This window comes from Convolutriloba macropyga, chromosome 13 (genome assembly GCF_964194025.1).
Source record: "Convolutriloba macropyga chromosome 13, txConMacr16.3, whole genome shotgun sequence".
Taxonomy (NCBI): Eukaryota; Metazoa; Xenacoelomorpha; order Acoela; family Convolutidae; genus Convolutriloba; species Convolutriloba macropyga.
In genome coordinates, this window is record NC_134480.1 from 10,229,577 (window position 1) to 10,253,410 (window position 23,834).

The window sequence follows — 23,834 nt, forward strand, 5'->3', positions numbered from 1 at the left end:
AAAAAATTGCAATTTTTCTTTTAAAAAGTCGTTAAATTCGAAATATTAAAATCTTGAAACACATTCCTCATTACCAATAAAACTATGCAGCAAACTATTACCAAAACCTAGAGGAGATTCTTCCGCCCTTGAAGTTAGAGAAACCTAAAAATTGACAAAAGTTTTCAAAAACTTGAAAGTTACAAGTTTTATCAAAATATTGCTAAAACTTATGATGTCAAACTGTTGGAAACCATTCCATTATCACTAGCAGTTATGCAATAACCTCTATTAAAACCAAGAGGAAGCTTCTTGACATCAGGGGCTGAAAAACCTCAAAAAATGACAAAATTTTTCAAAAACCTTGAAAAATTTGTTAAAAATTTGCGTGTTTATGTTTGGAGTACCAAAACATCTAGCTCTTAAAATGGCCATAAAACGTAATAAACTTATGCCAAACACAATTATCAAACTTCACAAAGCTCAATTTCAGACTGGTTCAACAAAAATTTGGAAAAACGACGAAAAAATGCGAAAATTTGCAACATTTTGGGCCCAATAACTCCTAAAAATGACCTTTTAACCTTGAATTGCGGCCTTCCCAGTAGCTTCACCACTCTAAGCACTTGAAGGACTACTAAAAGCGGTTAAGGGCCTCTAATGAAACTTGATGCCCGCAGAGCTTTACCTGTTTATCCCGTTTTGAAAGTCATGAAAAGGTGTGAAATTATCTTACAAAATTAAAAAAAAAAAGACAGAGCACCAATACAATCCAATTCTTGGATTGTAAAAAGACAGCGCCCCAATACAATTCAAATTCTTTGAATTTTAAAAAACCATGAAACCATGAAACGCCGCCACAAAAAATCCCAAGGCGTGAACGAGCGAAAAAGTCGAACACTTGATGTGTTCAGCTGCACACACACATTGATGAAAGAGGGCGTTTTCTTCCCGCATTTCTTCTTCCCTTGCAATTGTTTTTCATTAGAATTGTTTTTAAGGGCACAATAAATTTCGGTTGAATTTTCTGATGTTTCTCACCAAAGAAAAACAGCATAAATTTATTGTGCCTGCAAAGGTGCATGTCACGCGAAGCACCTGCACATAGGAAAGAAATACAAGGAGAAGAGAGAGGTATTTTGTAAAATTTTGGCTCCTCATAGAGGTCACTTATGGTCTTTTTTCTCTGTTCATGTTTTTCGCTTCTTTGGTTATACTTAGGTGTTTGGTTAAGGTGCTAGATGTTGCACGTTTCCGCATAAACTTTTTCTTACTGTTTTTTGTGTTTTTTTTTATGTTAAGGATTTGCGACACAACCATGAAGAGGAAAAGACAACAAGGACGGTGAAAAACTACAGACAGAAAGAGGAAAAAGCAAGAAGAAAGAAGATGCAGCAGCGCCAAGTACCTTCTCGGGTTTTTTTTTGTGATAGAGTGCTAATACGATGCCTTCTTTTTGTGATGCTACTATTTTCTTTCAATTCAATTTTTTTCTTGCCAACAATTTCCCCATGTAATATAGAATATACGAGTAAGTAATATAAAATGTACGAGCGCGTTCTTAATCGGTATTTTGTGCTACTACAGCGTAGGATATGTTCCTTGAGATATTCTTGGGCACTTTTTTTTTACTTATAGGATGTTTTTCAAAAAGGACCTTGCAAGAAAGAATTAAAATTCTGAAATTCTTGTAAAAAAACAAACGAATCTTGTAAGGATAAATTAATCTTGAACTATCTTTGTTTTTGGCTCGGGAATACGTTATTGCAAATGCCCCAGTTCTATAGCTTAAGAGCCGTTTGTATAACGATTAGCAAAAATAGTCTGTATATAAAATATATAGTTTCAAATCCATTGATGTGCTTTTCAAGTTAATTGGTCATGTTTAGAACAACCTTGTACTAATCAGTATCTGCTTCGTTCATGTCCAGTTACTCATCCTTACTTTTGGTCTATTTTGCATTCCTTCTAGAGATTTTGTTTGGACTTGAATTCAATCTGGCCTTACTCACTTAACAATATCAAGATAAATTTACCTTGATGAGTTAAAGTAAAACGTGTTAATGTAAAGTTAAGGGAAAGTTCACCTTAACTCTACCTTAACTTGAGTAGAGGTAAAAATTCACCTCAACTTTGTTAAGGTAGAATTAGCTTAAATTAATTTAAATTTTTTGTAAAATTACTATGCGTTCTGGTACGAAAGAAGCTCCTAACTAACGCAGCTCTTTTTTTCGTTTAGAAATGGCCCAAAACATGAGATTTAAATTCCACGGCCAAGAACATTCGCCTTTGAAAGATCGGTAGTAAAAATTGATCTCGTTTAGCAAAATTTGAGGTTTTTATCGTCTTTTTTGCTGTATTTTAAGGTAAAACACGTTACGACTGGTATGAGCCATTTTAGTCGCAATTAAATCTTTGTTCTTCTGCACAGAAAGATAATACCCAAATCTTTTAAAACTGAGCAAAAGAGCAAAAGTAGAGCTCAATGAAAAAAAAAGCTGTTTTTGGTCTCGTGATGTCCTCCAAGCGTCAGAATGAAACTTTGAAAACCCAATTCGTATCAAAATTTTTACTAAAGGCTCTTTTCAAAAGCAGCTGTTTTGAGTAATTTTAAAGCAACTTAACTAATATGACTATTTTCGGACTCGAATACATCGAAACGGATAAATTGGTCAACAGATTTTATTATGAGCCTGACGTGAGCTTTAATATGGTTAGAGTTTTTTAATAATAGTTCTTTTTTCCGTTTTCAATCCGAGAGATGAGAAATTTTTCTTTCTAGAAGAACAACCGCGTGAAAACGAAGGTGACTATTTGCTTCACTTTTTATTTCTAAACAATACTTCAGGTTTTACTAATTTGCCTTGTGTAATGGAGATAGTTAACTCATAATAAATGAGGCGCAGGAGTGAGCGTTGAATCTTATTCGTGATGGTTGTGTTACTGAAAAAAAAATTCTTTAGTCAAGTCATGTATATCATATAAATTTTGAAATTAAGTCATTTATCATAAGGTTATGTGCCAAAATGCATCACAGTTGCCAAGAGCTGGAGCAAAAAAGAGGTAAAATTTGAGTCTGAATCAGAGTAATTTTACAAGAACAGAAACATATGCAATTTTTTTGGGCGGGGGGAACATAGAGAATTTTTGAGAGCGGATTAAAAACTACCATATTACCATATTGTGTGTCAAACCATCATATTACCATATTGTGTGTCAAACCTTCATATTACCATATTGTGAAGCAAATAAAAATTGTTTCAAATAAAAAAGCAGTTAAGAAACCGGTTATTTTAGAGCACTCTTTCAATTTTGTTTCTCTAAGTTGTCAATCATGGTTTTTTGCGGAGCAAAAGAAAAAGATTGTTTAAAATATATGAAGCAAGAATTTTCTGAGTAATTTTACAATTAAAGTCCGTTATTGATGCTAATCAATGAATAAGTTAACTGCTTTATTACTGGTTTGTAAATTCAGCTGCTCATTTGTAGGATACAAACTTTTTATTTTTGAAATTCGTTTCTGATATTCTAGGTGTTTCATGACAACTTCTGACGTCTTCATGATATTGTTCAGAGAAAAATTATACTTTTAACCGATAGAGCACTTTTTAAGTAAAAATGGTCGGACGCTAAGTTCTGAAAAACGTTATTGCTTACAGTTCGCTTATTGCTTATTGTATGACTTGCAGAAGAAAAACATTTTAAAGGCCAATACATTGAAATTACTTGAGAGATCGCAAAAAACTTTCAAGCTGAGCTCAAAACTATCGTAGCTGCCTGGTTGAAGTGATTTCAAATGCAAGGCCAATAAACCGAAACTTGATACACATTGAAAAAAAGCATACAAAATCTTGGTGAATGTTGCCAAAATTCCGACACTGTACTTACCAGTTGCACGAAATTGCAAGATCTTTGCAAGAAATTTAACCTCAAAATCTTGAAAAGGTAACCAAGAAAGATCTTGGTTATCTTGCCATGACATAGCACAATCATAACATGGCAAGATATACCAAGTTTTAAAAATTAAAAAACACTTCACGGACACTTCAAAAATTTCACGAATTCATATGATTAAGCAAGATTTATTTGGATTTACCAAAGATTATCAAAAATTCAGCTCCCGTCAAATTATTAACCAACAATTGAGCCTATTTTTTCCTGTATAAAAATATTTTTAAGTGGTTACAAGCTCGGTGTGTACTTAATACACACCTTACACAGGACCACGACCGGGATGACTCCCACGAAGGTCCCATAAAAACTAGAGAGAAAAACAGAAGTGATATGAAGCTGAAGCAATAAAGAAATTTAATTTTGCTAGATTCAACGATATCCCCTGCCGTCTATTTCTAGGCTAAATTTTTAATTATTAAAAAAAAAGTGGCCATAAGTCTGAAAGATGCCACTGATACGCTTTAATCTCGTTTTATACTTTCAGTTCTGAGAAAAGTTTTTTTCTCCTATTAAGATTCGCAATAAATTTTTTTGGTTTATTTTGATAAGATTTTACCAAGATCTTATCAAGATTTACCATGAATTGATCGTATTTCAATTTCTTGGCAAGATATTTTAAGTTTTGCAAGAAATGCAAAGATTATGCATGTCTTATCAAGGTTGATCAAGTTTTGATTCACTGGGTGATTGATTGAATAGTAAAATTTTTAAAATTGAAGGTTATAATTTTTTGCACCTACAAAGCTAATGTGGAGCAAAAACTGTCCAAATCTATCAATTAATGACGGATTAATAATGAAAGAAATTTTGCTTAAATGAATTTGTTAAGAGGTGAATTAGCCACTATTTCTTTTTATTAAAACTACAATTTTTTGTCGTTTTTTCGCTCAAATACCAGTCAACTACTCATCTGGGGTAGTCAATCGCCAGCTGCAAGCCTTCTAACAGCTACAAATCAAAAATTGACATTTCATAATTGTTTTACGATTTGATTGCTCAAAATACTTACGTCGATCTTTCCAATGATGCTGAATGGCTATGTCTTTCTTTAAACAGTGGCAAACATGTGAGTTTCACGAGCTATGAACTGTCACTAAATTTCAGTCGCCGCCAAACTTTTGACTGACTGAAATTAAATCCTAAGAACTACAAACCGACAACTTTTCCACAAATTTTTCTCAATTTTTTTCACCAATTTTCCACTCGGTTATGTATGTGTGAGTGTTTGTGAGGGGGAGAGGGGAGGCAAAGGGGCGAAGTTAACTCGTTGATCAACAGATTTAAGTGGCGTATGAACACAATCAAAATTTGCCTGTAGTTATCAATTTGAACTAACCTTTTAAATTCTACGGCTCAACAATGCCCAGTAAACATACTAGTTATATGAAAGCATTAGAAGCAAAACATATTTTTTTGAAAAAAGTTTTTAATCACCTCAGCCGTAAAGCTATGCCCCCGCCCTGTTATTTTTGTGTGCCCCCTTAGAAGTTATATTTTGTTGTATGTGTTGTTATACAGGGGGGGGGGGGGGGGGGGGGGCGCATAATGAGCTGCGGAGAAGGTGAAAGATAGATCCTAAGTTTTTCCGTTTCCGTAAAATGTGATTTATCTTTAACAACGCTTCTAAATTTAGATAGTTCCTACTGTTGATATCTAGAAAGACTCAAGTGAAAAGTGAAAAGCATAATGTGCAATTGAAGTGCCTTTATAAAAGCATATGTTGAAATAAACCACGTTAATTTTTCTCTTTTTTACTGGAGTACAAATTTTAATTTCATTTTGACGTGGCTAATTGTAAATTGATTCGAACTTTCGATTATCTCTAGGTTTGAAATATAGGTTTATAAAATATAAACTATAATTTTTAATTAAATTTTTATTTGCTTCATCTCATATTTCGAATATAAATTAAAAAGTAGCCAGCACTCCCTTCTTTGGCTCCAGATTTAATCAAATAAAAAGATGAGTTGGTTTATGTTAATGATAATTATGCGTTATTCTGTCACTGCTTCTTATGATAACAACATATCTCATACTGATGAGACTTTAGATCACAAGCTTTCAAAATACCTGCCCAGTTTAAACGTATCTGCCATTACAGGTAGGTTCCTTTTTAGTATAGGGTATTATTCAGAGAAACCAGTATTCGAATCGAAGGCAGGACAAGACAAAATATCCAGTGCCAAAATGCTCAAGGTGGCAAAAATGTCCAAATATTGCCTTATATTTAACATAGTTAAAATTTTTAGAAAGATTATTTAGCATTATAATATTGATACTTAAGCAAAATAAATTGTAAGTTTTGTAAACACCAAGGTCTTCCCATACCTGACGCTCAGAGAACATTAGTGCTGATTCAGAACAGTTTCAGAGAAATCTTGATTTTCAGTACTTATTCAGAACTATTTCAGAATAGTTTCTGTTTCGACTCTGAAACCTCTCTGAATCAGAGCAAAATTCAGAATGTGTTCCTGAATTACCTCTGAATCAGCAGAAAATCAAGAATTTTTGTGAACACTACCTCAGCGGCTCATGGGATTTAATATGAAACTATCACAACTAAAAAGGAAATCAAATTAATCCTGTCCCGACGAAAAAAAACATGCATACTTCTAAGCTTCCATCTTCTAATTTTTGAATTGGATTATTGGTTATAAAGGTCAAAGTGAGCTAATGAAGCCCAGATCTGCGAGCCATAATATTCAGTTCTGAGTGAAGAAATTTAAATGATTTTTTGTATGAGTTTTAATGATGGCGCCTGATAAAAATTTCATGTTAAAATTCATATTAAAAATCTGAGCATAGAAAGAATACAAGGCGGCTCGTTAAAGTGCGTTCGCAGTTGATATTCCGACCCGAGCTCATCTACATTTTTTACTTAATTGTCAACCAAGTGAAGAAATAACAAAAATAGATGTTTGAGTTTAAAGCAATCGTTACACAACCTATCTACTAATCGAATTATATGATGCCATGACTTATTACAACGCGACTGAGGTTTGAGCTTAAAGAGACTACGAGAAAAAAAAACAACCAAAAAAATTAGCAAAAACAAAAACTTCACGGAAAAAACTGAATATCTAAATTTAAAAGCACATAGTAACAACGTCGAAATGCAGTCAGATAAAACCTTAACTACTCAAATTTAATTTTTCTTAACTATACAGTGGACGGAAAATTTTCCTATTGAGACTATGATACAAGTCAACAAAGAGAACGATAAATAAGGCAAAATTCAAAAATTAATCAACATTTTTTAAACCAAGAAATTTCAAAAGTCTCACAAATCATTAGTTTTTAACTAAATAATCCTTGATAAATTACTACAAAGTTATTACAAAACCAAAATGCCTTGTCTTTGGTCGGTTTAAGCCTTAAAAGCGAACTAAATAAAAACCTAAAAAATTAGAAACGATTTGCGAAAACACAAATTATTGCTACCATTAAAATCATTAGCTATTATATGAATATTATGTATTTTTAATTTAATTCTTATTTCTACTAATTCAGCTGCAAGAATTATATTGAGAGATTAAACAAGTTTAATTGGACCGCATTTGTAAACCATTGGGATCTGTTACTACGAGATTTTTCTGAAAGAAGAGAAGAAGCGCAAAAAATGACCACTCATAAAGAGTTCAGAAGAAAGCATATTGTCCAAGAAATAACGCCTCGGCGACAAAAAATATCAGTAGATTTGTAATGTTTTGGCATAAAAGAAGTTGGATCTGACCTCTCAATGATGAAACTGAGTTACAATTTGACGAAAAGAACAGCAAAAACTGAAAAGTTTGAAAAATGTTTGAAAATGTACATCATAAATTTTACGTCTAAAGGCTGCAAACTGACTAACTGTTTCGGGTAACATCATTATTTCTATCCTTAGTTACAAGCCTAACAGATTTGTCAGCAATTTATGGCTACCTAAAGAGCAAAAACAAGCAAAAACAGCAATTTCAAGAAAAAAATTGAACGAGAAAAGAGTCGAAGGCATTAAAAAATGAATTTTTAACTAAAAACTTTTTATGTTCAATTAATTTTTGGGATTTTTTTGTCAATATAGCTTCAAAATATCGAATATGAACAAATGCATAAGAACCACGAAATTTTTGAGAAAACTTGTTGTATTCTGTCTCAACGCCATAAAAAAATTAGCTTACAACGGAATCCACTAAATACGCCAATTTATGCCTCTATGGGACAAAAAGTTTGATGGCCTTTCAAAATTGGTCAATAAGACCTTACAACAAGTTATTGAAGATGAAAATAACAACAACAACAAAAACAGGCAACAATAAAAAATTCAACAGAAAAGTGCCAGGAGAAAGTGTCGGAGCAATTTAAATCATATATATATGATCCGTTGAACGTCTTCCCTAAGCCAGTGGGAACTATCAATATTAGGATAATAACATAAGATTTCAAAAGGATCCAAAATAAGAAAAAGTACCCAAAAATGTTTCAAAAAAAACACGAAAACTAGTGGCGTTGAAGTTTTGAAATTAATAGGTAGAAGATAAAACTGCTAACTAGATTATTTTTGGCTGCATTGAGAAATAAAAAAGGATGTCATTAGTACTAAGACTGACTGACAGTTCACGAAAAAAGTTTAGGATTGGTTATTAATCAAAAAAAATTTCGAAAAATTTTTTAAATGTCTTAACAGCCATTAAACTCAAAAGCTTTTAACGGAGGTCAAAAACTCTGCACAGAGAAATACGATGGCGGAAAACAAATGTCTGTCATGCATAGATAATCAATAAGAGATCACAATAAGTCCTAAGACTACGAAAACAACAACAAAAATACAGGCAAAAGACAAAAATCAGTAGAAAAGTGCGAGAAGAAAAATTTGAAGAGATTTAAAGCATTAGCTTTTCTCTAAAAACTTTATCTGTGATCCACTGAAAGTTTTCTCTAAGCCAATGAGATTATAATAATGTTTGGATAAGGTGTATATCAATTGGATTATGTGATAAGAGTTCACAAGTAATCAATAATACGAAAATAACCAAATTTTTTTTTAAAAAAATTTTTGAAATCTTGTGTTATTGAAGTCATATAATCAATAGTTAGAAGATAAAACCGCCAGCGAAATTTATATTAGTTTCAGTAAAAAACAAGTGGATTCTTTCAATACTGAGACCGACCAACAATTCAAGAAAATTTTAAGATTGTTTAATATTCAAAAAAAATTTCGAAAATTTTTTAAAAATTCTTAACAGACATTAAATTAAATAAATTTCAACGGATGTCAATAGATAAGCTCAAATATGCTTCAATAGGAGTATGGGGAAGTTTTTTGTGCATAGATGATCGATAAAACATCACAACAAGTCTTATGATTATGAAAACAACAACAAAATCAGGCAAATACCAAAAATTCAGTAGAGAAGTGCCAGAAGAAAGGGTCGAAGCCATTTGAAACAATAAACTTTTCTTCAAAAATTTTATCTCTGATCCATTGAACGTCTTCATGAAGCCAATAGGAGCTGTCAATTTTAAGATAATTTGATAAGATTTCAAAAGTAACCAATAATACTGAAATATCCAAAACAGATTTTTAAAACTTTTTGAAATTTTGTGTCATTGAAGTCATTTTACTAAAAGTTAGAAGATAAAACCGGCAGCTAGTTCATATTTGGTTATAGTAGAATGGAAGAGGGTGCTGTCATCACAAAGACTGACTGACAGTTCATGATAATAAGTTTATGATAAGTTAGTGTTCAAAAAAAATTTTGAAATTTTTTTTAAAAGTTTTAACAGCCATTAGCTGTCCACTCAAAGCACTAGATATGCTCACCTTAATCTCATTATGGAATATATTGCACTGTTAATCAATGAATCCTTGCCATAAGACTCCAAAAACTTAGTAAAGCCTCAAAAAGGAATTCAAAATTTCATTTAAAATTACGAAAACTCAGAGTCGAATTTAAAAAAAAAACATGAGCAATTCCTTGAAAACGATTTTTTTTGTTCATTGGTTTTCATATGACTGTAGAGGAGGTTTGTCATTGAAGAAACATCTATATGAAAAGTGACTTATCTCTAGGTGACTAAAAAAGCAAAAAAAAACTAGAAAAGTTTTATTAAAAAAAGAGCTCTCAAATAGAGTTCGAATTTTTTTTTTATATTGAAGCTTCCAATGAGACCAGAACTAGTCTTTTTATCCCTTTTTTTCTGTTAGGATCACAAAATTGGTTCATTTTTTGGCAAGAAATTTATTTCAATATTTTTATAGAAAATATCTTTATTTGAAGAAAAATCACACTAAAAGTGAACAAATATCCCGTGTTGACACAAAATTTCAATCCTCGATAACTCCTCGAAAAAACGAAAATCAACGTTTTTGATTTTGAATTTTACGCTGGACGGCTTTTTAATGATACCACTCATAGTTCTCTGCGATGAATACATCGATCGGCCAAAATTGACTGAATAAAAAAAACCCATTTGAGTATATAGTTCCTCCCCCCACAAGTGGGGTCGGAACAATATTGAACTTTAATTCTGCGGATTATATCTCAACATTATGAAATTTTAGATGATTTTGCCATGAAGAGGTGTTTTGAAGCATTGGATAGTTTGACATTGACAAATTTTAATTAAACTCTTCATTTAAAAGTTCTACAGATACTTTTCAAGTGTTTTTTTCTAAAATTTCTCCGCAAATAATCTGAACTATGACAAAAGCAGCTTAATGAGTAACTTTTGACAGAGTTTTGTTCTGTTTGATCTATTTGATTATTTTCCCAGGTACTAATACAGTATGATCAATCTGAGCAACAATATTGACTTTTGCGAATATAGACTTGTGCAATAAGTTAGGGAAGGCAGAGAATTTTTAAAAAAATTAATGTTGACTTGGTCAGAGAACTGCCCCGGACGAGATTAACAATTAAAATCAATTGTTTATAAATCCTCCCAGGTCAAAATATGTAATCATACTCGTACAAACCATAAAAGGCTAAAATTAGTTTTTGGCTCGAACAATTTGGTTTATGTTTTCATGAGGTCGCTGAAATTCAGACATTGAATCGCTAATAAAGCACTCTTGGCTAGCTCATGAATTTCTTTGCGGCAAGGTTAAAAAAAATTGCACATTTTGTCTTGTTTCACTTCTTATGGCTGACTTTCGATTTAATCAATGATGTCTCCGAGTTGTTTTGTTAAATATAATTGAGTATTTTTAAGCGATTTATGGCTAATTCCCTTCTGTTTTTGAAAATTCTTGTATTTCTTTTGATTTTTTTGTTTGTCGCTTATTTCTTATTTTTCTCTGGTTTTATTGAACTTTACTGTAAAATTTTTTTCTACCAGCTGTTGCTGGGTAAATGATTCAGCAATTCGTGAAATAGTCATTCGCATGTTTTGCATAAATTTTTTTAAGAATTACAGAGAATTTTTTTTGAATTTGTCGGTTTTGTCCTTCAGTTTGATTTTTTTTTCTTTTTTTCTCTTTGTGAACTATTTTTGTTGGTACTCTTTTCAACTGGGAGTTGTTCAATGAATGTAAAAATTTTGGAATCTTAAGTCTGTTGGCAATTGCTGACTTTTTATTTGAAATATGTCAAGACATTGTTTTTCGAAGTTCCATCAGTTTTTGTTGTCAGATAAGATACTGTTCTATTGTTAACTTCTTGTTTTTGTGTGAAAATGATTTATGTAACTAATTTCATTATGTCACTTAAACTAGTCGTTTTCCTACTTCCTGTTTTTTCCAGATTTCTTTTGGCTATGTTTATAGATTTGCTAGGAAGTTATCATGATTTGTGAATTCAATTTGAAGTATGATATTGATCACGCCGAAACGGGAAGTTGAGTTAAAAAGCGAGCAATTTTGCGGAGTGAAATTTTGATCTAGAATGAGAAACAGATGTTTGATTGACTTTTTGCCTTTTGTAGTGGTTTTTTGTTCACGTGCGGCAATTTCACTCTATTTTCGAGCTCTATTTTTTATCGCAATTGTATTTTATCTTAATGGTGTTTCCTATTTTATTCCAAGTCCTTTCGAGGTCTTCTTCTTTGTTTAGTTAACAAAAATTTGTTGAGTTATTGATTTTGTCCATTTTTGTTGTTTTTTCTTTGTTCAAGCTGTTTAAGATGAGGTTTTTGGTTAGTTCAAAAACAGTTGTGATCAGACGTCAACTTGATCTTACAGCCTGTCACGTTCCGAGTAATTTTGCACTTATCTCCCACCGTTGCTTTTTATTGGTCTGATTATAAGTAATTTTGTGATTACAAGCGAGGACCTCGGCCTTTTCTAGATGTCAAATTAGGAAATTCGACCTGTGTGCAGTCATTAAAATTTCTCAATCTCTCAATATTACATATATCTATCTGTTCACAAATTCCATTGAATTATTAACTTTAATGAACTTTTGTTCATTTTTTGGTTCAGAGAGTAGCAAGAGGAATCTCGAGGGGTTCCTGAAGATCTTCACAGAGGTTCTGTTTGCGGGAGGAGTGGAGAATTATGAGAGGGAACTGGAACAGGGAAGGGAGTTGTCGAGAGACGAGGACAGTAAGAGGAATGTGAGTGAACTTATCACTTCCAAAGGGTACTCCTGTGAGGAACACACTGCCCAGACTGTAGATGGATACCTTCTCAGTATACAAAGAGTTGGTTAGTTCCCAGGTTTAGGTGCGCGACCCTAGACCGCTCTGATTAGACCATTTCCCAGACTTTGCCCTCTGATCCGACCGTAGTGCAACCCAAGAAATGGTGCGGCCATAGTGTGACCCCAAAGACCTCTGATCAAACCATCGTGCAAACCAAGCCCCTCTGATCAGACCGTAGTGCAACCCAAGAACTGATGCGACCATAGTGCGACCCCAAATACCTCTGATCAGACCATCGTGCGACCCAAAACCCTCTGATCAGACCGTAGTGCGACGATCAGACCGTAGTGCAGCCTAAAAAATGTGCAACTTTCGAGCGACACAAAATTTCGTGCGACTTATTATAATTATAATTTGTTATTGTTTATTACTGCTGATAAGAGAGATAATCGCAACTCTACTGGAGCGATTGTACCGGATGGATGCACTTATAATATTTTGTGAAGTAAGTAGGATATAATTTTTGCAACTGACCATCAGATCTAAAACCAATTTTGGTGATCAAAACTTCTAGCATACAGACAGTCGGCCATCTGCACTAAAATAAGTCTTTCTTTTAACGGTAAATCCAGCCCTAGTTAAAACGATCGAACAAAAACGACAAAAAACTTGTAAGAAATCTTCGGTATCTTTGGTTTTAAACGTAAGAAAGCGTTGATATATTCGGTTTGTTCGACATTGTCGGTTTCGAACGTAAGATGAATTCGGTATGGCCATTTTTGGACGCAAGAGGGATTTGGTATGTACGGTTTTAGAAGACTTGGTATATTTGGTGTTTAAACGTAAGACCAAAAATACCAAAGAAAAAAAACAAGGAAAATTAGTCGTTTTTGGCTTGAATCTAACGACGATATCGACAATTTCTTATGTTTTAAAAACAAAAAATTCTCAATTGAGGAGGCTGAGTTTCACTGTCAAAGATGGCTACGATCAGAGCCCCACTAGACTAGAGCTCAATTGTTTACTAAACAAAACAATTTGAAGCGATCAACCAAATTGCTTCAGAAGTTTAGTCGGGTCACTTACAGGGAAAAATTCGGATAATGGTATCATTTAGTCTGAAATAATATTTAGACTCTGCATACATCTGTTACGTCCATTTTTTCGAGGCTTTTTTGACAGATAGGAAATTTGACGTGCAGGCTCTTTGATAATATCTCTCTTCGTTGTTTGCACTGTAATTTAAACCTCTAGAATTCAAAAAATCAGATTCAACAAAAATAGAAAAAATTTTGAAACATGATATTTCCCGACTTAAAACAAGCGTGTGTATATGTATACTAAGCTCACTAGAATATAAATATGGTTCAATAGTCTTAACATAAAATGGAATTGTAATTTTTTAATGATTGAAATTGAATGAAGCAAGTCTTATTTTAGTGCCCTTGTGGTTGATTAATTACATTCAACATCTAGTAGATAAATCCTCACCCGGATTGAAAGTGAAGTCTTAATCAGTACTGAAAAAATCGTATCGCAAGTCTTGGATCAGTACTGTATTAAAGTTACTTTTTAAACTCGGTACGTCTTCAATCGGGACTTAAGAATGGGCGCTAAATGGACTCTTGGGGTTCCTTTATGGCCCATCATAACACCCCTTAACTCCCTTTTGTCAGAGCAACAACCCATGATCAGCCTTCAGGTACGTGTAGTGAGATTCTGAACAAATCATGGCACGTTACAAAACTTTCTCTGAAGATTCGAAATTTTCACTAAAGACGTTTTAAGACTAGCCATGTCTTGGGCAAGTTTTAAGACTTGGAATAAGACATGATCAGTGCTGATTAGCCAACGCAAGACGTTCATTTTGCTAGAGAAAAACTGAATACTTGAAACTCGTTCCGGGCATTCGGATTCCAGAAAAAACAGCTATTTTGATTGGCATCCCTTAACTTCCTTGTTGGGTATCAGAAAATCTCCAGGGACTCATATGATTCAGTGAGTAGTGAAAAGATCCTGAATTTCCCTATAGTGCCCAGAGAGACAGATCTATTGAAATTATTAAACCTAATAATTATCATTAATATTAAACAAATAATAAATTCAAAACATTATTAAATCTAATAAACCATATAATTTTCGGTCCGAGCACTACAACAAAAGCAACATTGGAAAACGATTGGAGGAATAAGACGAAACCTGTTGTTGTGTTGCAACATGGGCTCATGGATTCCAGCGCCACTTGGGTCATCAACCAGGCAGACAACTCTCTGGGGTTCATGCTGGCTGATGCTGGATTTGATGTGTGGATATCCAACAGCAGAGGGAACAAGTAAGTGGCTGCTGTACACTAAAAAGATCGATTGAGTACTTTTTGAGGCACAAAAAAAATGCTGGAATTTTGCTAGGATACATACCTGTTCATTAACACTGTAAAATCGCGAGCTTTTTGTAATGACATGAACCTGAAACCCTTATAGACGTTGATATAAACCGCATCGAAGTTGCGCGTGAGTTTCTTAGCAAACATGCTAACATGCAGCAACGCAATTTTGGGCATTATGTGTACATATTTTTGTTTTTGACATAAAAAGCAAACATATATTTACTATTCAAATTGAAGTTACATTCTATATTGCGACTGGTTGTTATTCTTTTTTTTCAGGTACAGCAAAACAAACATCAATTTCGATAGGAATAACCCAAAGTTTTGGGACTTCTCGTGGGATGAGATGGCTAAATATGATCTACCCGCAATAATTGACTACATCACAGGCGCCACAAATGCTTCCCAAATATACTATGTCGGACATTCGCAAGGGTCTCTTATCGCCTTCACTGGATTTAGTTGTAATACCACGCTGGCATCCAGAATCAAACAGATTTTTGCCCTGTCTCCCGTGTTATACGCTGGGCACAGTAAAGGTTAGTGAGTCTTGATGATAAAAACAACTGCCAATTTGTGTATATCCCAACTCAGACAATTGATTTAGATGTGTATATACTACCTCAGACATTGCACCCAAAAACGGATCTTTTACGTTTGAACGCCCCCATCCCCCCCCCCTTTTGTCGTTAGAAGGCTTCTAGCTGGAAACTGACTAGCGCCCGAAACCCTATGGAAACTCCGAAAGATTTTTTTGGTAGTTCCTTTTGTTATAGGAAGTGCGTTGTTTTGTCCCCATTAAATGTTAACTTCACTCTTGATAAAAGAATTATTAATCAAAATATGTGGTACCAGCAACAAGTAAAGCTAAAGCCAGAGACAGTTCATTGAGTAATTTCAACAATCAAAAGAAATTTTTCTATCAAAACTAATAATGGTTCACACTGGATGAAACCAGTTCAATATCTCTCTCTCTCTCTCTCTCTCTCTCTCTCTCTCTCTTTCTCCTCTCTCTCTCTCTCTCTCTCTCTCTCTCTCTCTCTCTCTCTCTCTCTGCAAGTATCCACAAATCCGTCACTTTACTTCATATCCCCGATAACTAAAAAAAGTTATGCCTCTCAGTAGATATGCTACTGGCCAGAAACTTAGAATCAACCCACAATTTTGAATAGTTTTCCAGTTTCACTCCCTGCAACTACGAAACTATGTTGTTTCGCAAAGAACTCACTAAACAACTACATTTTTCTCACTCTGAGAACCAACTGCTTCATTTGAGCTTTTTTCTCTCTCTCTCAATTGTTATTGGCAAAAAGCTCTTCTTCGGCTTCATAAGTCTCTCATTCTCTCTCTCCGACTCACTGTTTCTCGTCTGATGGTTTTTCTTGTGCTTAAGGGTGCTCAAACTTATCAGTTTTTATCAGCAAAACGTAACGTGTCGTTCCTTTTGGAACATTTCGACCTAATGTATAAGAGCAATTGTTGGCGTAGAAGTTCAGTCACATAATACAAATTATTTTAGGTAATTTTTTGCTCAAGATGACCAGAATTTCATGAACAATTTGCTTTGAAAATTCATGATACAACAAAAAAATTAAGTTTCATATTCAACTGTTCTCTTTCAAGTACACGCATTCTGCTTTATTCTTTTCCATGTTACTGATACTTCTCTGATTTAGCCCATGAATACGTTTGCTGCCCCTGTGGATCTAACAATGTTTGTTTAAACCAAATTTTAACTATTTTCTTATAATCACAATGAAGAAAAAAATCAGGGAAAATTAAGATATTTCTGCTTTTACCTTTGTAGATTATTCGTTAGCCCTATTACCATGAAACTGAACTGTAATTAGTTTGCGTTCTTCATGTATGAATGTGCTTTTCAGGTGGACATTTAACTTCTAGAGAAAGCGTTGCTTCCTACATGAAAGTGCATAAAAATGTCACTTATCGCCCCTTTTTTTGTTGGTTTTTAAAGCCAAAATGAACGGTTTCAATTGTCGGAAAAATCCCGTTGTTCTTCTAATTCCGTATGCAATTGTCCATGGAGGCAGTTTTTAGGATTTGAGGTCAAAGTGAATAGAGGAAGTAGGATGTTCAGGACTATAGGGAGGTAGTGAAATTATGAACGTGTGCTTTTCTGGCGTTTGAGTTTCTCTCTATCAGAATTTCCTTCAAACAGCCCTTGTGTTCTTTTGCAATTTTCAAATTATTCTCAAAAACATTTTAGAGCAATAATTAGTTCTATCTCAAACATCGAATTCACTTCATAGTTCGTTACTTCCACTAAAATTTCTTTTTAGCAAAATTTTTACCTTTTGAACCCCCAATACTTTAGTTGCTGCTTTTTCTTGACAATATTGATTACTTCTATTGTACAGTTATAGTGTTTTTGTTTTTTCGCAGCCCCGGTTTCAGGTAGAAACGTTGGTTTTCTCAAAATTTCCGTGACAATTTTGACATTACTAAAAAAATTTTAATATAAGAACACAACAATTTTTTGAATTATTTACTCGGAATTTTTCCGCATGTGCCCCCTAATTACAGAGTCACTTTCAAAAAGTCACACCACTGAATGTTCTTTGTGACTGCCTAACGACATTTCATTCAAAACCACAACTATATAAACAAACAAACAAAAGTACGATTCAGTTTCTTTTCTTAATTTCAATTCTTCAGTCAATTCCTATCGACCAACCTTCTGATCTATATGATTGCGTTTTGATGCCAAACTCATCTAGTAATTCCACAAAGAAACAAAACACTTGAAGATTTACATCATAAAAGAATCATTATTAGTTATTAAAAATGTTCCTCGCATTCGAAAAATAAAAACAATTGGTAAGTGTAATTTATACCATACAATACGCTTTACTTTTTCATGCAAGAAAATTAATAACAAATACTTTCATCTGCTTTTCTTTGTTTTCTAATTCTCATACTAGGGATAACCTTTAGGGGCAAATAAACAACCTTTCTCGTGGACAAATGCAATAAATTTGGGCGAGAAATCCTTCAAAGCATATCTTTTGTTTTTCTCTCTTCTTTAAGCAGTATTTTTTTCTTTTTAACATAGTCATTACATCCCTCCCGGAAACACTAACCGGTAACCCTAAACTTTTAGCTGCATATAGATAATAATTACTTTTTCTTTTTTTGCCGCTGTAATCAGACTTTGTTCCTGTCGAATATTGACCTCTGAGTTTTATTCTGCCTTTTTCTGACAATTTAATTACTTTGCAACGCTAGTCTCACTTTTGTTTACATAACAAACAATTAATCAATTCGCTCCAACTTACATCGCTGAAGTTCGTTCTTTTTGTTTAAGTAGTCAATATGCTCAAGATTAGCTCCTAAACTCTGCAAACTATTAAGCACCCAATGTCGAAGCTTTAATGTCATGTAAGCTCAACGATTTGAAGTAGAATTTCAACAAAAGCTACTAGTGATTCCAAAGCTCAAAAGATCATAAAAATATGTCTAGGTAATTTGAAGATTGAGTTTAACAATAAAAAAGGAAAAAATTGTAGTTAATCGTTTGTATGAAAATCTGGAAAAACCATTTTGAATTCAGGTTTCAACTCACGTCTGTTTTTTTTTATCTTATATTTTGTCGCGGGTACAACCGACTAGTGGAATCAACCGTTTTCGAACGGAGTTAATTGATTTTTCAAAATTTTTTGAATCCGTGAAGTTGTAATTGATGTGCAAGATTCATAATTCAAAATATTAGTCGATATTTTACTTTTGTACAAAAAGTGCGTCGAAAACATCCTGAACAATGAATACAAGCTTACAAAATTTCATTAATTCACTTAATAAGTTTTCATTAACTTTCTGATGACCTTGTTGCGCCCTGATTAAAATAAAACCAGCTCTACAAGCCTTCATCAACAGTAAATCTGGTGTTTTATTCGCAATCTATTATTCTAAGAGACACTCCCCATTTTGGTTCTGCAGAGGATATTAAACTCTGACACGCACTGGGTTTTCAAATGGTGCTCGAAGTATACGATAGCTATGTGAATCTGCTTTAAGTCACTGAGAACTTTTGAGGTTAATCTAAAAACGCACTGCAGTTCAAGATGTCCGGTCAGAGCTTTAAAGTGACTTCTGAATGGTCACTTTGCCATGCTTAAAACACCCAGGTCTATGTTTAGAAATGCCGAAAGTCTTCGGTGCCAGATGTTTTTATAAACATAATCAGAAGTTAACATTCATGATCTTTTGACATTTTCAAACGCACCATCTTTTTTAAAAAGTTTACTTGACACGGCTTTTTGGTAAATGCTCTAACTATATATAAACTATAAATACAGCACTCACGTGCACATTTTAAAATGCCCAAAAGTCTGCAGTACCAGAAGTCAAAATGCCAGAAGTTGCTACTTAGCCAGAAGTTGAATTTCGTTGACTTTCGTCATTTTAAAACGTGCGCGTTTCGTGTTTTAAGCATGGTTAAGCGACTCTGCAGAAGTCGCTGCGAAATTCTGACTTAATATCTCGAACAGCTTCGCGGTTCTCGATAAACGCCAGAAGTTCTCATTGACTTCAAGCAGAGTCATTTAACCATTACATAAAGCACGCAAAACTGTGGATACCAACTTCAGGCTGTTTACATAGAAGTTCCTGTCTTTTAAACTACTGGCACAATATAATTTGCGCGTGAAGATTCTAAAGACAGGAAAAAACTATCGCGCCTTGTTATCACCTTCAAATGGTCATGTTTATAGACTTCAAGCAATGAGTTACAAGTGCAGCTTAAATGAATTACAAAGCTTTTTGTTTTGCTTGCAGGTGCATTAGGCCCCCCAAGAAATAGTTATAAGTAATTACTTCAGTTTCGGATCGCTTAGACAACTACATTTACTTGAAGGTAGTTTCAATTGATATGAAAAACGGATGGGCGTTGCAACAAAATCAATGGATAATTTTCAGTGCGTCTTGAAAACTTAGCCTTTTTAAAGTTTTCATTTTGCTCACCAAGTTTTATATCAATTCAAACTTGAAAAAAAAGCAATCATAGAAACAATCTTTGCTCTCTGTTCAGGAAAACGAAAAAAACTGCCACTGTTGTGGAGAAAAACTTCATTTTGGACAACTTGGGTTCAGAATATTATAAAATTGAACGAAAATAAATAAAAACCTTACCACTGACAAATTAGAAACTATAGAGATCAACAATGCATTAAGGAAAAATGAATAAAGGTTAGTTTCAACTGGAGATTAAAAACGGCTTACGGTTCATTGATTTATGATTAGCGGGAGGAGGAGCGATGTACTCTGGTGCTTCTTTGTTGCATTACCGCCAATAAATCTACGTTACATAGAACAAAATGAGTTGTATCATTCGAAACCTATTGTCAATTGCAAAATGTTCAAAATTTGTATTTTTGAGCAGTTGGCGACGTTAAAATTTTTGTAAAAATTTGTTTGATCTTTCCTACCATAATTGATCTTCAGAGACTTTTTCATTTCTTTTATTCTATTTTTTGAGAAAATTAAATACTTTTGATGACTTGGTGGTTGTTTCGGTATCAGAAACTAAAAACGGTTTTGACGCAATAATAATTTTTTGTAAAACTGTTTTGCAATAATGTTCATTAAGAAGTTGAGCGTAGTCAGTTTCCTTCTAATCTTCTGTTTAATCAAATAAGAAAATGCGAAAATTTTGATTCCAATTATTATCAAATTAGCCGCTCAAACACAGTTTGATTTTTATTGCTTCCTCTAGATTAGCATATCACAATTCATCAACCTAAACTTTTTCGTTTGAGAGTCAGTTTTGCCATCATTTGGGAGTTTTTGTCGTCTCTATTAACATTTTCATTTTCCTTTGTTTTTTTTCACTTTTCCAAATTTTCTTCATTAAATTGTCAAAACTGAACGTGACAGGTGTGGTAAATCCGAGATTTAGCCTAATATTTTAAAAATTACAACCTATATTAGGTAAAAATTATTTTGTGACATAAAAATACTGATTAATTTTTCTTTGTTTAAGAAGCTTCTCGCATAAAAAATACACAGCAGCAAACACAAAATTTGGCGAACAAAATTGCCTACGCAAAACGAAATGATTTTTATAAAAATTATATTTTGAAGAGGAAATTATTTTATCTCAAAAAATGTAAATTACTTACCTCTTTTCTACACTAAGTTTCATCATTTACAGCTTTCAATTTGAAGAATTTTTTCGGTAACCCTTGTGTTTTCAGCCGCCTTCAGGGAAGTCGTGCAACTTCTCTGCCTCTACTACGACTTCCTCACTGCGATTGGGTTCAAAATTGTGCCCAGCACCTCTTTCTCATCTGACACTGAGTCCTCGGCTGTCTGCAGAAGAGCGCCTCTGCTGTGTGAAAAGATGACCATGACTATGAGTGGGGTTGATTATTATGGATACAATAAAACCCGGGCAGATGTTTACTTCTCCCATCTGCCTTCTGGTGAGTCCATGAAAGAGTTGTGCTTCATTGTATAATGAGCTGAATTTTCAACCCATTCTTTGCATAAATTCAATATTGTTCAGCACATTCAGCGCATAAAAGTTCAAGACCTTTCAGCAGAAAGTAATTTTCTTTTAGCATCTGTCAGTGCCTTTCTTACATTTTTCCAGCTCTTTTAATTAAAAGAGTTGGAAATATGTAAAAAATTTGCCGACAGATGCAAAAAGAAAATTATTTTCTGCTGAAATATCTTGAATAATTATGCACTGATTGTGTTGAACAATACTGAATTTATGCAAAAAATGAATTGAAAATTCAACTCATTGCACATTAAAACTCTCTCGTGTAAAAAAGGGTCTTGTTTCACTTAACACGTGCTAATTTTTTTCGTGTTATGACAAACTACACGTTATTTCATGTGAATGAGCGTACGAGACGAATTAGAAAATCTTTAAAAAATGTTTTTCCGAAAAACGTTTTTCAGTTGTTGTATTGAAACTTAGGGAAATCAACATGAAAGTGATAATTTCCAAGAACGCTTAGTCTGGTTTAATTGTTAAAAACCACGTAAAACACCCTAGATTCGACTTGACCGGTTTTGTGACCTTTGTCTATTGTGTCAAAGGCGTTAGAGATTTAACGGCAGAATATAATTAGGTTAAAAACAGTCCAAAAACACTTGTATAAGAAACCGTAAGAAAGATCACCAATTCACAACATGAAGCACGATATCAAAAGAAAATATAACAAGTGACCGTCATTATTTTTTAAAGGATTTGCAAAAAAACACGAGACGTTTCATAAATTTTACTTAATTTATTGTGTGAATCACACAAAAAATTAAGATGTTAAACCCGGTGAATCGTGTAATTTTACACAATTTCACGGGTTTTTTGGCTTTTTATCGTGTGTCTATTTGGATCTACCCCCCCCCCCCACACCTTAGTGAGCTTATATTTTTACGCCCCCAGGAGGACGTGCTATTTTCTTACATTGTAACGTGCTATATAATAATATATAATTTGTAACGGGGGGGGCGTAAAAAAACACTGGGGGCCAAACAGAATAGATACGGCTTTTTTCACGCGAAAAACACCATTTTATTTAATTTTTACGAAAAAATTGTCAGGTCAGAGTGTAAGAGGATAATTATGTAAGGATTGTCCACTTAGAACTCTTATTTCAGCGATTTTCAGCAGATGTCTTAAAAATTTCAACGTCTTCTTTTCAAAATTCATAGATGATTCCAAAATTTCAATGAAGTCAAAACTCGTGGAAAATTTTCTTCATATTTATTTCAAATATGAAGAATTTATCTAAGAGTTATCACTGCATTATTTAATGAGTTCGGACATTATTAATGTTTCTTTTTGCTTTTAGAATATGAACCAAGAAAATACTGGCAGCTGAGTCGAATTCCCAAATTTATGTTAAAAAGTATATTGAATGCTATTGATTGCTAAAAAGTATATTGTTGCCCTGAACAGTTGAACAAATATAGTTTAAACCACTTACTAAGGCCCTGATTTAAAAAGGGAGTTTTGTTTTTTTATTTGAAAAATTTGTCGAGCCGATTTTGTTAAATGATGCACAGTTATGCACAGTTCTAACGAAATTGGTTCATATTCACATCAGAGAGATTCATTTTTTGATTGCGGCAGAATTTTCAGTTTGAAACAGGAAATTTTTGATCTTCCTTTCTTGACCTCTGCTAAAACACAAAAATGGATTTTGTTGATCTCTGAGGTGGATGCTGATGAAGCTGAGTTGATAGTTTTAGGGTCAGAAATCAATATCGTGCTTTAGTTTGTTTCCCTTAAAAATTATGAAATTGTTCATAAGAAAAAAAGCTTTCAGCATTTGAAAACCTGCTTCATTGTTGATATTTCAAAAATTCATGAAAAACAGTGAAACTGCACTTCATAAAGATGTGAGCAAAGTGTGGCAAACTGAAGAAGATGATGGCATGTATGGAGCTAGTGAAAAAAGCATACGTGCCAAAAATATAGAATTTTTATTGCTGGCTAATCACAATTCAGAAAAGGTTAAAACTGTCTTCTGATTGGCTGATTGGTCAACGAATTCTTCATGTTTTAAAATATTATTGGTGTGCTAAGGTAAATTTGCTCAGAGCTCGCGATAAGCCGGAAGAGAAAAAATTTTTTTTGGGGGAGCAAACTGAACTAATGTTCGGTTGTGATATATTCACATCAAGTCCCACGGGTCGCTGAGGCATGGCCATGGGCGGCCAAAAAAATATAATCTAGAATCAGTGTATATCTAATTTAGGCTAATTGGCGAGATAATATAACTAAGCAGTTTTAGTTTGCTGTGGAAAAACGTAATTTTAAGCGTTTCCGAAGAAAGATAGTTTTGCTTTGAAAATCTCGGCTGCAGATACTTTGCAGGCAAATGGTAAGTTTCTTTGAATACGGCTTTTTTGCACATTGTTAGTGTCTTTGTCTATTTAGCTTTCATGCATTAAAAAAAATTGCCTAAAATATAATAGATTA

The 23,834-nt window shown here is 33.5% G+C and overlaps 2 protein-coding genes across 2 annotated transcripts in view; both read left to right on the forward strand.

Annotated features, from left to right (window-relative positions):
- LOC142351433 (cytochrome c1, heme protein, mitochondrial-like) overlaps nucleotides 1–23,834 on the forward strand; it is a 344,310-nt gene that overhangs the window by 37,017 nt on the left and 283,459 nt on the right. The window lies entirely within an intron of this gene.
- LOC142351617 (gastric triacylglycerol lipase-like) lies at nucleotides 5,778–21,356 on the forward strand. The gene is made up of 5 exons (XM_075403755.1): nucleotides 5,778–6,034; nucleotides 12,335–12,559; nucleotides 14,638–14,827; nucleotides 15,161–15,420; nucleotides 21,094–21,356. Exons 1-5 carry the CDS (start codon nucleotides 5,896–5,898, stop codon nucleotides 21,354–21,356), a joined length of 1,077 nt encoding a protein of 358 aa, XP_075259870.1. The 5' UTR covers nucleotides 5,778–5,895.